This window comes from Microcaecilia unicolor, chromosome 2 (assembly GCF_901765095.1).
Source record: "Microcaecilia unicolor chromosome 2, aMicUni1.1, whole genome shotgun sequence".
NCBI lineage: Eukaryota > Metazoa > Chordata > Amphibia > Gymnophiona > Siphonopidae > Microcaecilia > Microcaecilia unicolor.
The window spans coordinates 559,193,411-559,207,147 of record NC_044032.1 but is presented as its reverse complement, the minus strand read 5'-3'; the positions used below and the strand labels follow the sequence as shown (position 1 = coordinate 559,207,147).

The 13,737-nt window shown below is 45.2% G+C and overlaps 1 protein-coding gene across 7 annotated transcripts in view; it reads left to right on the top strand.

The window, feature by feature from the left end:
• AASDH (aminoadipate-semialdehyde dehydrogenase) overlaps positions 1-13,737 on the top strand; it is a 136,016-nt gene that overhangs the window by 17,877 nt on the left and 104,402 nt on the right. For 6 of the 7 annotated variants that reach the window (XM_030191412.1, XM_030191409.1, XM_030191414.1 and 3 more), the window contains one exon: positions 4,022-4,281. In XM_030191412.1, coding sequence (XP_030047272.1) covers positions 4,022-4,281 — 260 coding nt within the window. Of the gene's footprint in view, positions 1-4,021; positions 4,282-13,737 lie in introns of those variants that run through there. The other variant, XM_030191415.1, reaches the window with a different exon arrangement.

The window sequence follows — 13,737 nt, the reverse complement described above, 5'->3', positions numbered from 1 at the left end:
CTGTGGCCATTGAAGGACGTGCTTCATGTGTTTCCACCATGGCCGATGATAGACCAAGTTCTATGTTGAATCACAAATTATCCAGGTCCAATAATTTTGGTAGCCCCAGATTTGCCCAGGCGATCGTGATTTGCAGACCTGGTTTGACTTCAAGTTGATCAACCAATCCTTCTCCCTCAGCAAAAGGGATTCCTAAGCCAGAGGCCAGTTCTTATGGAAGAATGTCCTACATTGGTCTTGTGACTTGATATTGAGAGGTCAAGATTAAGGTGTAAATGTTATTCTCAGGAAGCTATTACTGCTCATCTTCAGTGTAGGAAGAGATGTGCTTAGCAGCTTATTTAAGCCTGTGAAAAACATTTGAGGGATGGTGTACAAGCTGATCTTTTTCCCCTTTCTGCTCACCAACATTTTAACCTTTCTGCAAAAGGGGCTTTCAAAGGGGTTGGCCCTAAGTTTCTTTGAAGGTTCGTGAGGAGCTAGCTAAACTAAAGGTGAACAAAGCAGTGGGGCCAGATAGCATACATCTGAGGATATGGATATGGGGGTCATGCATTTGATATACTGTCTTCCTATGGTGAAACCAAAGTATTATACTGCCTGAAATTTTCAGTGCTGCTCTGGAGATGGGAGTGGTCCCTGAAGACTGAAGAAGGGTGGATGTGGTCCCTCTCCACAAAAGTGGAAGTAAGAAGGAGGTTGGAAACTACAGGTGGTTAGTCTGATCTCTGTAGTAAGTAAGTTCATAAAAACACTTCTATAACAGAGAATAATGAGGTTTCTGAAATCCGATGGATTGCAGGACCTGAGGCAGCATGGTTTTACTAGAAGCAGGTCAAGTCAGACACATCTGATTAATTTCTTTGACTAGGTGACTAGAGATCAAGGGAGAGCTCTAGATGTGCTCCACTTAGATTTTAGCAAAGCCTTTGATATGGTTCCACATAAACAAATTATAAATAAATTGTGTGCCTTCAGTTTGGGCTCAGTACTGACTGACTGGGATAGAAACTGGTTGAATGCAAGGTGTCAAAGAATAAATGGAGGTCAATGTGAGAAAAGGGATATTACGAGTGATGTGCCACAAGGATCAGTTCTTGATCCCGTTCTTTTCTTTTTAACATTTTTGTAAGCAATATTCCAAAGGGCTGTTTGGTAAGATTTGCTTATTTGCGGACATACCCAAAATCTGCAACAATCCTATCTGATTGTGTGGATAACATGAGGAAGGATCTAGCAAAGCTTGGAGTGTGATCTAGAATTTGGCAATTACATTTTAATGCTAAACTAAATGCAGTTATGTGTTTGGGCTATAAAAACCTGAGGGAGTAGTGTGGTACAGTTTAGGGGTTGAAGTACTCCTGTTCATGAAAGAGGAACAGTACTTGGGAGTGATCGCATGTGATGATCTTGAGATGGCCAGATGGTAGAAAAGGTGACAACAAGAGCCAGAAGGATGCTTGGGTACATAGGGAGAGGAATGACCAGCAGGAAAAAAGGAGACTATAATGCTTCTGTATAAGTCTCTGGTGAGACCTCCTTTAGAGCACTGGAGAGTGGAGACCATACCTTCAAAAAGTTATAAACAGGAAGGAGTATGTCCACAGGTTGGCCACTAAATTATTCAGTGGTCTTCATCATAAAGCATATGGGCACAGACTTAAGATCTCAACATGTATACTTTGGAAGAAAGGCAGGAGATGGAAAATATGATGGATACATTTAAATATTTCCATGGCATAAAAATGTACAGGAGGTAAGTCTCTTCAATTGAAAGGAAGCATTGGAATGAGGGGGCATAGGATAAAGGTGAAAGAGGATAGACTCAGGAGTAACCTAAGGAAATAATAAGTTCCACAAATATGCCACCCTTTCCATGAAGGTGTCCTGGTGGATGGTGGAGACAAGATGATAGATATCTGACTTCAAGAAAGTTTGGGACAAGTTCACAGGATCTTTAAGGGAGAGGAAGGGTTAGTAACTGGTACGGATAGGTAGACTGGATAGGCCATATGGGCCTTCATTTTCTGTGTTTCTTTGGATATTTGTAAAGCAGCAACATGGTTCTCCCTTCATACTTTTGCTAAGCATTATTGCTTAGATGTTACAGCTAGAGCTGAAGCTGCTATTGGTGCTTCAGTGGTGAGGGCAGGGGCATCTGGTTCCCTCCCATTTTGAGTACTGCTTTTTACATCCGCAAGTCCTGGTCTGGTCTGGTGCTGAAAGAGAAATCAGATTTTACCTGCTAATTTTCTTTCCTTTAGTCTCACCAGACCAGTCCAACTTGCCTGTCTGTTTTTGTTTTCTTTTATCTGTAAACTAGCCGTTGAGCCCGTAAAAACGGGCTGGTATTGGGGTTTTCCTTCCTTCCTTCCCCCCCCCCCCCCCCGTGAGGTCGCCACCGCTACCGTTCCCCCCCCCCCCCTGGAGTCGCCACCGCCGCCATCTCTCCACCCGGCCCGGGCCCTCTCTCTCTCTCTCCGCTACTAAACTTACACATCCATTCGCCGGAACGCAGCACGCACATCAGCTGAGCTGCCGTCGGCCCTTCCTTCTCTGCCTGTGTCCCGCCCTCCTGTGACGTAACGTCAGCGAGGGCGGGACACAGGCAGGGAAGGAAGGCCAACTGCAGCTCAGCTGATGTGCGTGCTGCGTTCCGGCGAATGGATGTGTAAGTTTAGTAGCTGAGAGAGGGCCCGGGCCGGGTGTGTGTGTGGGGGGTAACAGTAGCGGCGACCTCGGGTGGGCGGGTGGGGGGGGAGCGGTATCAACCTCGGCGGCGCAGTTTCCCTCTCTGTCCCGCCCTCGTCATCACGTATTGACGCGGGGGCGGGACAGAGAGGGAAGTCTCTACTGCGCATTTGCGAGTGAGTCGGTCACTCGCCGTTTATATGTTTGATATGTCTTCCTTCATAGAAGATCTTCTTTACTCAGTATTCCAAGCTCTAGTTGAGCAAATATTTTTGTTCTACTTAATGTTGTTGGCAGAAGAAGGAAGTTGAATTTTTATTCTATTGGTTTCCTCATATTTTCACTGCTTCGATATCTAATAACAGAATTGTTGAAGCTACACAGGTTTCTGTTAAGGCTCAGCATGATTCTATACTTGTCTCCATCTGTTTGTCAATGGGTATGAACTCACAAGGTCTGGACTAGTCTAATGCACTTAATGGAAAGAAAGCAGGTAAGACCCAAGACCCAATTTCTCCTTAAATCTGAGATTTATTTTCACATAAGTAGAAAAAATGTGCAAGATGAAGAAAGCCTTCAAGACTTTCTCCCTCTGCTTTTACTATCTTTCCTTTTACAATTATTTTTGAAACTTAGATATTTGTATTGATTTGTATATCTTTTTTTATTTCTGTTTTTAACAACCCTCACTGGCCTTGGACTGGAAGAGCAACTCTGAGGTATGCTGTCAGTTCCAGTCATTGGCTAGTAGGAGCCTTTGAGTACTAGCAACTATCTTTACACCCTCCCTCCCTCCCTCCCTCTCTTCTAGCACCGCAGATAGAAGACCCATACTTTGCTGACCAAAACATGGTAATCTGTGATTGGCATGTGAATCTAGGCGCTTGGGCACAAAGAAAATCACCTGGTCTGATGAGCTAAATGATGGATTTTAGATACTCCATCTGCATTGTCTGTGTATTTTTTTAAAATCACAGACTTGCTTAAAATTTTGAGATGTAAGCTTGGTCTCTTTGGAATGCTAAAAACATTTGAGGAACTTTTTGATACTTTTCACCTTGAGGTATTGAAATAGTCATTTGGAGTTTGTTATATATATCTAGGTGTTTTTAGTCACCTGAAACATTACATAACCTTGGTATAGTCCTTGAGGGCTGAAATTAATCCTGAGTGCCTAAAACTCACAGCCTGCCAAAATATTTCAACATAGTAGACTTAGATGAAATCTGTTGAATTGTCTCTTTGTCTACTTAGGTTTTAATTTCCTTTTTAGAAACTTGACATTTTTTAAAGGCAATTAATTACATTTAAATGTTTTTTTTTTCTCTAGCCGTTGCAGGTGATGGCAGACGTGGTGCAAATGACCCTTCATGAGCTGGTGCTTCAAGCTGCTGACTTGTATGCAGATAGGAGGGCAGTATGTTTTGATGATTGCAGTAATAAGCCCCCTCTTTCCTACACCTACAAAGAAGTGGTTGGTTTTGCCAAAGAACTGATGCATTTCCTTCGAAAGCATTGTGATTCTCCAGGGAGGTGTGAAATAGGCCTGTACTGCTACCCTGGCATAAATTTGGCATCTTGGATCTTGGGGTATTGTTCTAAAAATATTTCTTCTACTCTATATCCTTAATTTCTGAACACTTGGAGGTACATCATGATGTACTAAAGTAATATTAGACCTCAATTAAAATTGCACATTTGTAGTAGACAGGGGCAATTCTATAACTTCGCACCTCCAGTTAGGTGTGCCAATGCTGTGTGCTGAGCACCAGTTCTTAGTGGCATCTGTGCATCAAGATACCATTATAGAATAGTAGAATTTCCAAATTGGCACACCTAAGTGTGCCATGCAAAGTGTGTAACTTCAACATATGCTCACAAGTTGTAGTATGAGACATTTTATTTTTGTTACATTTGTACCCCGCGCTTTCCCACTCATGGCAGACTCAATGCGGCTTACATGGGGCAATGGAGGGTTAAGTGACTTGCCCAGAGTCGCAAGGAGCTGCCTTTGCCTGAAGTGGGAATTGAACTCAGTTCCTCAGTTCCCCAGGACCAAAGTCCACCACCCTAACCACTAGGCCACTCCTCCACTGAAGTAGTCATTTGGAGTTTGTTATATATATCTAGGTGTTTTTAGTCACCTGAAACATTACATAACCTTGGTATAGTCCTTGAGGGCTGAAATTAATCCCTCTTGCCCTCATTCCCTCTTGCAGTTATGCACTATGGCACTTGACACATCATCTTATAGAATTATCCTTCACATTATAAATTCAAGATTTATTTTAGATGGTAGGATTGTCTCATTTGCTTCATCTTTCCATGGTAGTTTTATATGTATGTATAAAATTCTTCGAAAAAGATCAAAGTGGCCTTTTTTTGATTACTGCCCCCAACTGGTAAAGTGACAAGAAGGGTAGTGTTTAGTTCTCATGCTAGTACATTTCTTGCATGAATACTCTAGCACAGTGAAACCTTGCGATGTTAATCAGTTTTTATATACTGTTTCTCCCCAACTAAGGCTACAAAATGGCTTACCAAAATTGGCCAAAACCTACAGTAAACATAGTAAAATCTAGTTGTGTATACATAGACAACATTTATCAATGTAAAACTGTTCCAAATGACAGAAGTTTGCATTTCTTACAAAATGCTGAAATATCATTGGTAGCCTATAGATCATCTTGGAGATGATTCTAGCTAATCATAATCAATATGGTAGTCTAATGAATAAAATAGTTTCAGAGATTCAAGTGATTGAAGTTTGTGTGCTCTAATTCCTCCTACCCTCTTGTTCTTGACACCTTTCCAAAATCAATTATTTTGGAAGTAAAGCTAAGAATTTGAGGAATGGAAATTTTACTCACAAGTTGTGTGTGACCCTAGAACATTACTATAGTAGTTGTCTGTAATTCATTCACTTATAATGTAAAATGAATAGCTACAGTTGTGTAACAGACAATTAGAACTATGGCTTAGACATTTATTGAATTATCTATTACTGAATAGGCTAACTTTAGTCAAGCTGATATTCAAAGTCAGTTGTATGTTCAACAGGGTTTTGGCCCTTGTATGGATTGGGTTGAAAATTTGACTGAAAGGCCTGAAGCAATGCAGCAGCCTTTAATAATGTTTACTGTGCTGGCTGTAAATTGATTCCAGTGTTTAAAGCAGACAGAGTATTTCCATTTATTTAATTTTATGTCCCACATTATCCAAATCTAGCTTGGTTCTATGTGGGCTTACAGTGTAACAGAAAAATCATTTAAAGTGGTTTACATTTTAATAAGGAACTACAGTCAGGTTTACATCGTAACAAAGGACTTACTAAGATAACGAATCAAACAGAGAACTATAATCAGGGTTCTAGAGTAACAGGGAGCTTACTATGATAACAAATTGATTGTATAGCAGTTGCATTGAAGAGGAAAGTCTACAGTCAACAGGTTAACAGCAAAATTAAGAGCTAGTGGTCAAGAGACCATGGTGTAATAGGGAACATACTGAGAAATAGGGTACCTGTGTGTTATTACGGGCGATGTTGTTGAGACTGTCGAAGAGTGGATAGGAGCCGTTGTTGGGTTGTGTGCTTGGTCTTCGGAGGCCTATTCAGTGTTGATAAAGAATTTTGTGAAGAGGTATGATTTTAACATTTTGTAAAATGTAAGGTAGTCAGTTATTCTCCTAAATATATGCACTGTGGAGGAGGGGAGAGAATTTTTAGGAGTTTGTGTCACTGCTGAGTATATAGATATTTCTATATGCACAGACCTTCTAGCCAATTTTTAAAGGGTTAGTAGATGTAATACACCTGCATAGATGTAGGGGCAGTGTTTTTAAAAGACCAACATGGGTTAAATTCTATAAGTGGCTGTCAAAAAAACACCTAGCCACCTGCATCCATTTAGAGGATCTATCCCCAGCACAGCTCAGGTCCATCTGCACCTGCTGCTTGTACTCTATACTAGCACCCTCTTCCCACTGACTGGGTCACAACTGCCTCTGGGCGAGTCTCATGCTCTCAAATTATCCCCCGGTGATTTCTAGGTTACTGGAGCCACACTCCCACAGATCCCAGAAAGCACTCACAAACCCAACACACAAACTACCAGGATTCTTTATCAGCCCAGACAGGCAGAGGCAATAAACTGAAAAGGAATGGTCTAAGGTTTGGCAATTAAAATTCAATGCGAAGAAATGCAAAGTGATGCACTTAGGGAGTAGAAATCCACGGGAGACGTATGTGTTGGGCGGTGAGAGTCTGATATGTACAGAAGGGGAGAGGGATCTTGGGGTGATAGTATCTGAGGATCTGAAGGCGACGAAACAGTGTGACAAGGCGGTGGCCGTAGCTAGAAGGTTGTTAGGCTGTACAGAGAGAGGTGTGACCAGCAGAAGAAAGGAGGTGTTGATACCCTGTATAAGTCGTTGGTGCGGCCCCACCTGGAGTATCTTGCTAAGGATGTAAAAAGAATTGAAGCGGTGCAAAGAAAAGCTACGAGAATGGTATGGGATTTGCGTTACAAGACGTACAAGGAAAGACTTGCTGACCTGAACATGTATACCCTGGAGGAAAGGAGAAACAGGGGTGATACGATACAGACGTTCAAATATTTGAAAGGTATAAATCTGCAAACAAACCTTTTCTGTAGATGGGAAGGCGGTAGAACTAGAGGACATGAAATGAGATTGAAGGGGAGCAGACTCAAGAAAAATGTCAGGAAGTATTTTTTCACAGAGAGAGTTGTGGATGCTTGGAATGTCCTCCCGCGGGAGGTGGTGGAGATGAAAACGGTAACGGAATTCAAAAATGCGTGGGATAAACATAAAGGAATCTTGTTCAGAAGGAATGGATCCTTGGAAGCTTAGCAGAGATTGGGTGGCAGAACTGGTGGGGGACTAGTGGTTGGGAGGCGGGGCTAGTGCTGGGCAGACTTCTACGGTGTGTGCCCTGAAAATGGCAGATACAAATCAAGGTCAAGTGTACACATAAAGTAGCACATATGAGTTTATCTTGTTGGGCAGACTGGATGGACCATACAGGTCTTTCTCTGCCGTCATCTACTATGTTACTATACTATACTGTTCCCTTGGATTTTTGCAACCTAAGTGTATGACCCTGCATTTTTTAGCATTCAATCTGAGTTACCAATTGTTGAACCATTCTTCAAGTGTCACCAGATCCCTCTGCATTCTATCCACACCCCCTGGAGTGTCTTCCCTGTTACAGAGCTTGGTATTGTCTTCAAAGAGGCACAATCCTTTCTAGACAGTCCTACCGCAATTTCACTCACAAATATGTTAAGAGCCGACCCAAGGACCGATCCTTGCGGTACACCACTGATAACATCCTTTTCCTCTGTACAAACTCCATTTACCACTACCTTCTGCCCCCTTCCACTTAACCAATTTTTTTTAACCCAGTCAGTCATTTTAGTGCCCATACTGAGGTCACTCAGTTTATTTATCAGTCACCTGTTTGGAACTGTGTCAATGGCGTTGCTAAAATCCAAATACACCATATCTAGAGCAGTGGTGTACCTAGGGTATTTGACACCCGGGGCCGGTCATTTTTTAACACCCCCCTCCAAAATCCTGTACTAGGCAAACCGAGAATACAAAACACTCAGGACTATGGAGCAATTCTACCATACCATAAGCAGTAATTTCTGTGAGTCACACAAGGAAAAGGAAAGCACCTTAAACACAACTGTGAGCACTAGAACATCAATTCACCTATTGTAAAACGAAACCAGACAGAATAGTACAGATCGTCGATCCTGCACAGTCAATGCCAACTAAAGCCCTGTCTTTTTTACAGACACACCCTAATCCAATATAGAATAAGTAATCATAAACTTTCTGTTTAAACAAAAATTAAACTGAACCCCCAAGATGCCAGATTCTGCATACAATGCAACACACAGAAACAGAAGTGGAGGAGTGGCCTAGTGGTTAGGGTGGTGGACTTTGGTCCTGGGGAACTGAGTTCAATTCCCGGCACAGGCAGCTCCTTGTGACTCTGGGCAAGTCACTTAAACCTCCATTGCCTGCCGCATTGAGCCTGCCATGAGTGGGAAAGCGCGGGGTACAAATGTAACAAAAATTAAAAAAAAATGTCCCCTAGTACTGTGCAAAATATAAAGATAGCAAATGTAAATTTGAAAAAACTATCAAATACCAATCACTACTTTACAAATTAACAAATAGAAATAAAACAAAATATAGAAAATAATACCATTTTATTGGACTAATGCATTTAGCTTTCAGAGGCCAAAACCTCCTTCCTCAGGTCAGTACAGTATACTGTTACAGTATCCTATCCTGACCTGAGGACGGGGGTTTTGTTCTCCAAAAGTTAGTCAAAATGTATTAAAATTAGTCCAATAAAAAGATTACCTTATTTCCATGTTCAATTTATAAACATTTATTAACACAGTTACAATACCACGTTATCCTAAAGCAAAAAAAGAAAAAATATATTTTATTTAGTTTGTTGTCTCTGGTTTCTGCTTTCCTCATCTTCGTTTCACTGTCTCCCTTCCATCCAGTATCTGTCTTTGCTCTCTCCCTACCATCCAGTGTCTACCTTCTCTCTCTCCCTGCCCCTGCCATCCAGTGTCTTACCTTCTCTCTCTCCCTACCCCTGCCATCCACTGTCTGCCCTTCTCTCTCTCCCTACCCCTGCCATCCACTGTCTGCCCTCTCTCTCTCCCTGCCCCTGCCATCCACTGTCTGCCCTCTATCTCTGCCCCATCCACCATTTGCCCTCCTCCCATCCATTCAGGGTCTGCCCTCCCTCTCTCTCGCTGCCCCCTCTTTTCAGCCCCCAATTTCAGCCCCACTATCCCACCAGTCCCCAGTTTCAGCCCCAGACCTTTTCTCCCACCAGTCCCAAGCTTCAGCCCCAGCCACTTCTCCCTGTCCCATTTTCAGCCCCCTTATCCTACCTACCCCCCTTTTCAGCTCCAGTCCCCACCTGCCTACCATCAGCTCCCTCGATAGCCCCCTTCTCTCTGCCACCCGACCGACTGCGCTGCAGTTTAAAAATCGATGAATCGGCGGCACCCCTGGTGTAAAAATGAGGGGGGGGGGGTACTCCGCTCCCGCTGTTCCTGACCGAAAGGCTGCTAGCACCACAGTCAGCTCCTTTGACAGCCCCCTGACCCGCTGCGGTTTAAAAATCGCGGAATCGGTGGCGCAGCTCTAGCGTGCAGTGAACGCGCCTCTGCCTGTAAAAGATGTAACTTATTTCCGCAAGGGCGGGACACAGTGAGAGAAGGCCCGGCGAGGCGATCGCTTCTTTTACAGGCAGAGGCGGTTCACTGCATGCTAGAGCTGCGCCGCCGATTCAGCGATTTTTTAAACTGCAGTGGGTCGGGTTGTCGAAGGAGCTGACTACGTTACCAGCAGCCTTTCGGTCAGGCGCAGCGGGAGCAGAGCACCCCCCCCCCCCCTCGTTCTTATACGAACACAGTCTTCTGAGAATTAGTTCAGGTCTACCAAACATCCATTCCCATTAGCATTTGCTTTCTGCGGCCCTATCCCCGGCCTTTCGTTCATGAACACAGAACAGATATAATTGTTAAGCAGTTCAGCTTTATCCTTATCAGCTTCTACATATTCCTCCCTTGAGCCTCACTATGCCATTTTGGCACTTCCTCCTATCATTTACATATCTAAAAAATGTTTTGTCCCCCAATGTTTCCATACTGGCTATCTTTTCTTCCATTTGTATTTTTGCTTTCCTGACAGCTTTTCCAGCTTCTCTTAGCTTTTCTAGGTATTTTTGCCTGTCTTCCTCTTTCTGCATCGTCTTGTAACTTATGAAGGCTTATCTTTTCAGCTATTACATTTGAGAACCAAATCTGTTATCCTTCCTTTCCTCTTACTTTTGTGTACTTTTCTAACATGAAGGTTTGCTGCCTTTAAAAGAGCTCCTTTCAGTCTTGCCTACTGCTGTTTTACTTCAGCTGTTTCCATCCAACTAACTTCCTTTAGATATTCCCCCATCTTGGCAAAGGCAGTTCTTTTGAAGTCTAGAACCTCTTCAATCTTGAATAAGCCCTCTCATGTGTCTTAATATTGAATCACACCATCAAGTGATCGCTAGGTGCCAAATGATCACCCACCATAAAATCTGAAACAATCTCCATGTTAGTAAGCACCAGGTGCAGAATAGCTTTGTCCCACGTGGGTTCCATTACCAACTGCTGGAACAATTCTTCCTGGAAAGAATTCAAGATCTCCTTGCTCCTAGACGACCCCGCAGCAGGGATGCCCCAATCAACGTCCGGCATTTCCTTGTCATCAAGCAGATGAAGCCATTACATATGGGTTATGTCCATCAACCAGCAGGGGAGATAGAGAGCACTCAAACTTTCACAGTGCCCTCTTGGCCAGCTAGCTCCACTGCCTCTTCAGTATTCTCTATCTCCCTTAGCAGGGTGGCTGCAGCTTGTTCGAGCTCCAGAAAAATCTGCCGGGAGGTGGTTCCTGGCTTGCCAGTTGTTAACCGGGGTGTTGGAGGCTATAGCAGCTTCACTTTAAAGGCACATAGGTTAGCCCTTTCCCTGCCTTACCCATACCTCTGTGGATGTGGACATATTGCCTTGCTTTCCCTGTCCTTACCCACCAACAGTGGATGCAGGCATATAGGTTCGCCCTTTCCCTGCCTTTCCCACTCATCTGAGCCTCCGGAGTCTTCAATACCTCTGCTTTCCTCACAGCTTAAAAAAAAAAAAAGTCGCGTCGCGTTTTTAAATGCAGAGATGCTGGAACAGAGGTTTTTGACCTGATTTTCAGCAGGATCGTAGTTGTACACTAGATCCTTTGAGGTAAGAGTGTTTTCCAACTCCTCCGGGGTGGGCCCGCGATCGGGGTGATTTTGGCAGGAAACCGCCATTTTGGATTTTACCGCCGTTTTTCGGCGATGGCTGCGGACAATGTAAAGCGCTGTTCCACTTGTGGCAAGCGCAAATCAGCAGCAGGGCTCTGTAAATCGTGCTGTATTGGCGTAGGAGCCGGCCCGAGCATGGCGAGCGATGTTTCTTCCCGCTCTGAGCTGGCAGCGGGCGCCATTTTGCTTACACCGCTTGGCGTGGCCTCCGTGGACACGGAGAGACCTGAGCCGGGTGGGGCACCTCGAGATGAGGTTATTTCAGGAGCTAGCACCGGACAGGATTTGGATGCCCAGGGTGAGATTTTCTCCCCGGATTTTGTGCTTTTGCTGCATAAAGCATACATGATGAAAAGAGCCCTTCCTCAAGGGTCGCCTGAGGCTCCTCTGATTGCCCCCCCCCCTCCCCCCGATGGATTCTGGCCTGGGACTGCCCAGTGAGGCTTTTTTCCCGGATGCTTGGCCTAAAGATAAGCGCAGAAGGGTTAATTCCCCTTCAGATTCTGGTGCACCTTTTTCCCCCCCGTGGTCGGGGTGTGAGGATTCGGAGAACTCTGACAGACGTTCTTGGTCTGAGGAACCAGAGTCAGGTGCGGATTTACCACAGGATCTGGATGATCCCTCCACGGTGAGGATTTTCCACCGTGATGAGCTGCCAGCGCTTATTTCAGATACCCTGCAGGCCCTCTCGATTGAAGATCCTGACAGTGGCATGGCCTCCTCGGGTAATCCCAGGATGGCTAGTACCAAGAAAGCTGCTCGGGCCTTCCCTTTGCATGACTCCATCCTAGAGCTTGTTTCGGCTCAGTGGGCTGACCCCGAGGGACCTTTGAGAGTTTCCAGGGCTCTGGGGCAGTTATACCCTCTGCGTGAGGGACATATGGCTCGTTTTCAAATGCCTACAGTGGATGCCCTAGTCACTGCGGTGACAAAGAGAACTACCCTCCCTGTTGAAGGAGGTGTTGCCCTGAAGGATGTTCAAGACCGTAGGCTGGAAACAGCGTTGAAACGGTCCTTTGAAATTGCAGGTCTCACTGTTCAGGCGTCTGCATGCAGTTGTTATGCTGTGAGAGCCTGCCTAGCTTGGCTGCAACAGGCAGTGGCTCAGCTCGGAGATGGAGCGGAGCCCTTCTTGGATGTGGCTCCACGGATGGAGGTGGCCTTGTCCTTTCTGGCTGATGCCCTTTATGACCTTGTCAGAGCTTCGGCTAAACAAATTGCAGTAGCAGTGGCGGCTCGCCGTCGTCTGTGGCTACGACACTGGGCAGCAGACATGGCCTCTAAGCAAAGGTTGGTGAAGTTGCCTTTTCAAGGACTTCTCCTATTTGGTGAGGAGTTAGAGAAAATTGTGAAAGGCCTGGGTGATCCAAAACCCCAGCGCTTGCCCGAAGATAGGCAGAGGCCTTCCTCTAAGGGCCAGGCGGTCCACTCCTCGTACAGACCTCGCTTCCGTGAAGCTAGAAGGTACCACCTGGGGCGTTCTGCTGGGTTCACTTCACATGCCCGTGGTCAGCAGAGGAACTCCTTTCGCTCGGACAAGCGTTCCGCAGCCAGTGGCTCAAGACCAGGAGTTCAGGGGCGACCCTCTCAATGATGGTGCGCCGGCCCTCTCCTCTATGCCTGTCATTGGAGGACGGCTTTCCCTCTTTGTCGAGGAGTGGGCCAAGATTTCCTCAGGTCAGTGGGTTCTGGACCTGATCAGAGATGGATACAGAATAGAATTCAACGCCCCAGTAAGAGACGTGTTTGTGGAGTCCCGATGCGGTTCTGCGGTCAAACGGGCGGCGGTGGAGGAGACTTTACAAGGTCTGATTCAGTTAGGGGCAGTGACCCCGGTGCCTCCCGCCGAGCAAGGCTGCGGCCGATACTCCATCTACTTTGTGGTGCCGGGAAAAGGTGGGTCCTTTCGCCCTATTCTGGACTTAAAAGAAGTGAACAAGTCCCTGAGAGTGTGGCATTTCCACATGGAATCCTTGTGCTCCGTCATTGCGGCGGTTCAGCCAGGAGAGTTTCTCACGTCTCTAGACCTGAAAGAAGCTTACTTGCACATACCGATTTGGCCCCTGCACCAGAAGTTTCTGAGGTTTGCGGTGTTGGGAAAACATTTCCAGTTCAGGGCCTTGCCTTTTGGCCTCGCCACAGCT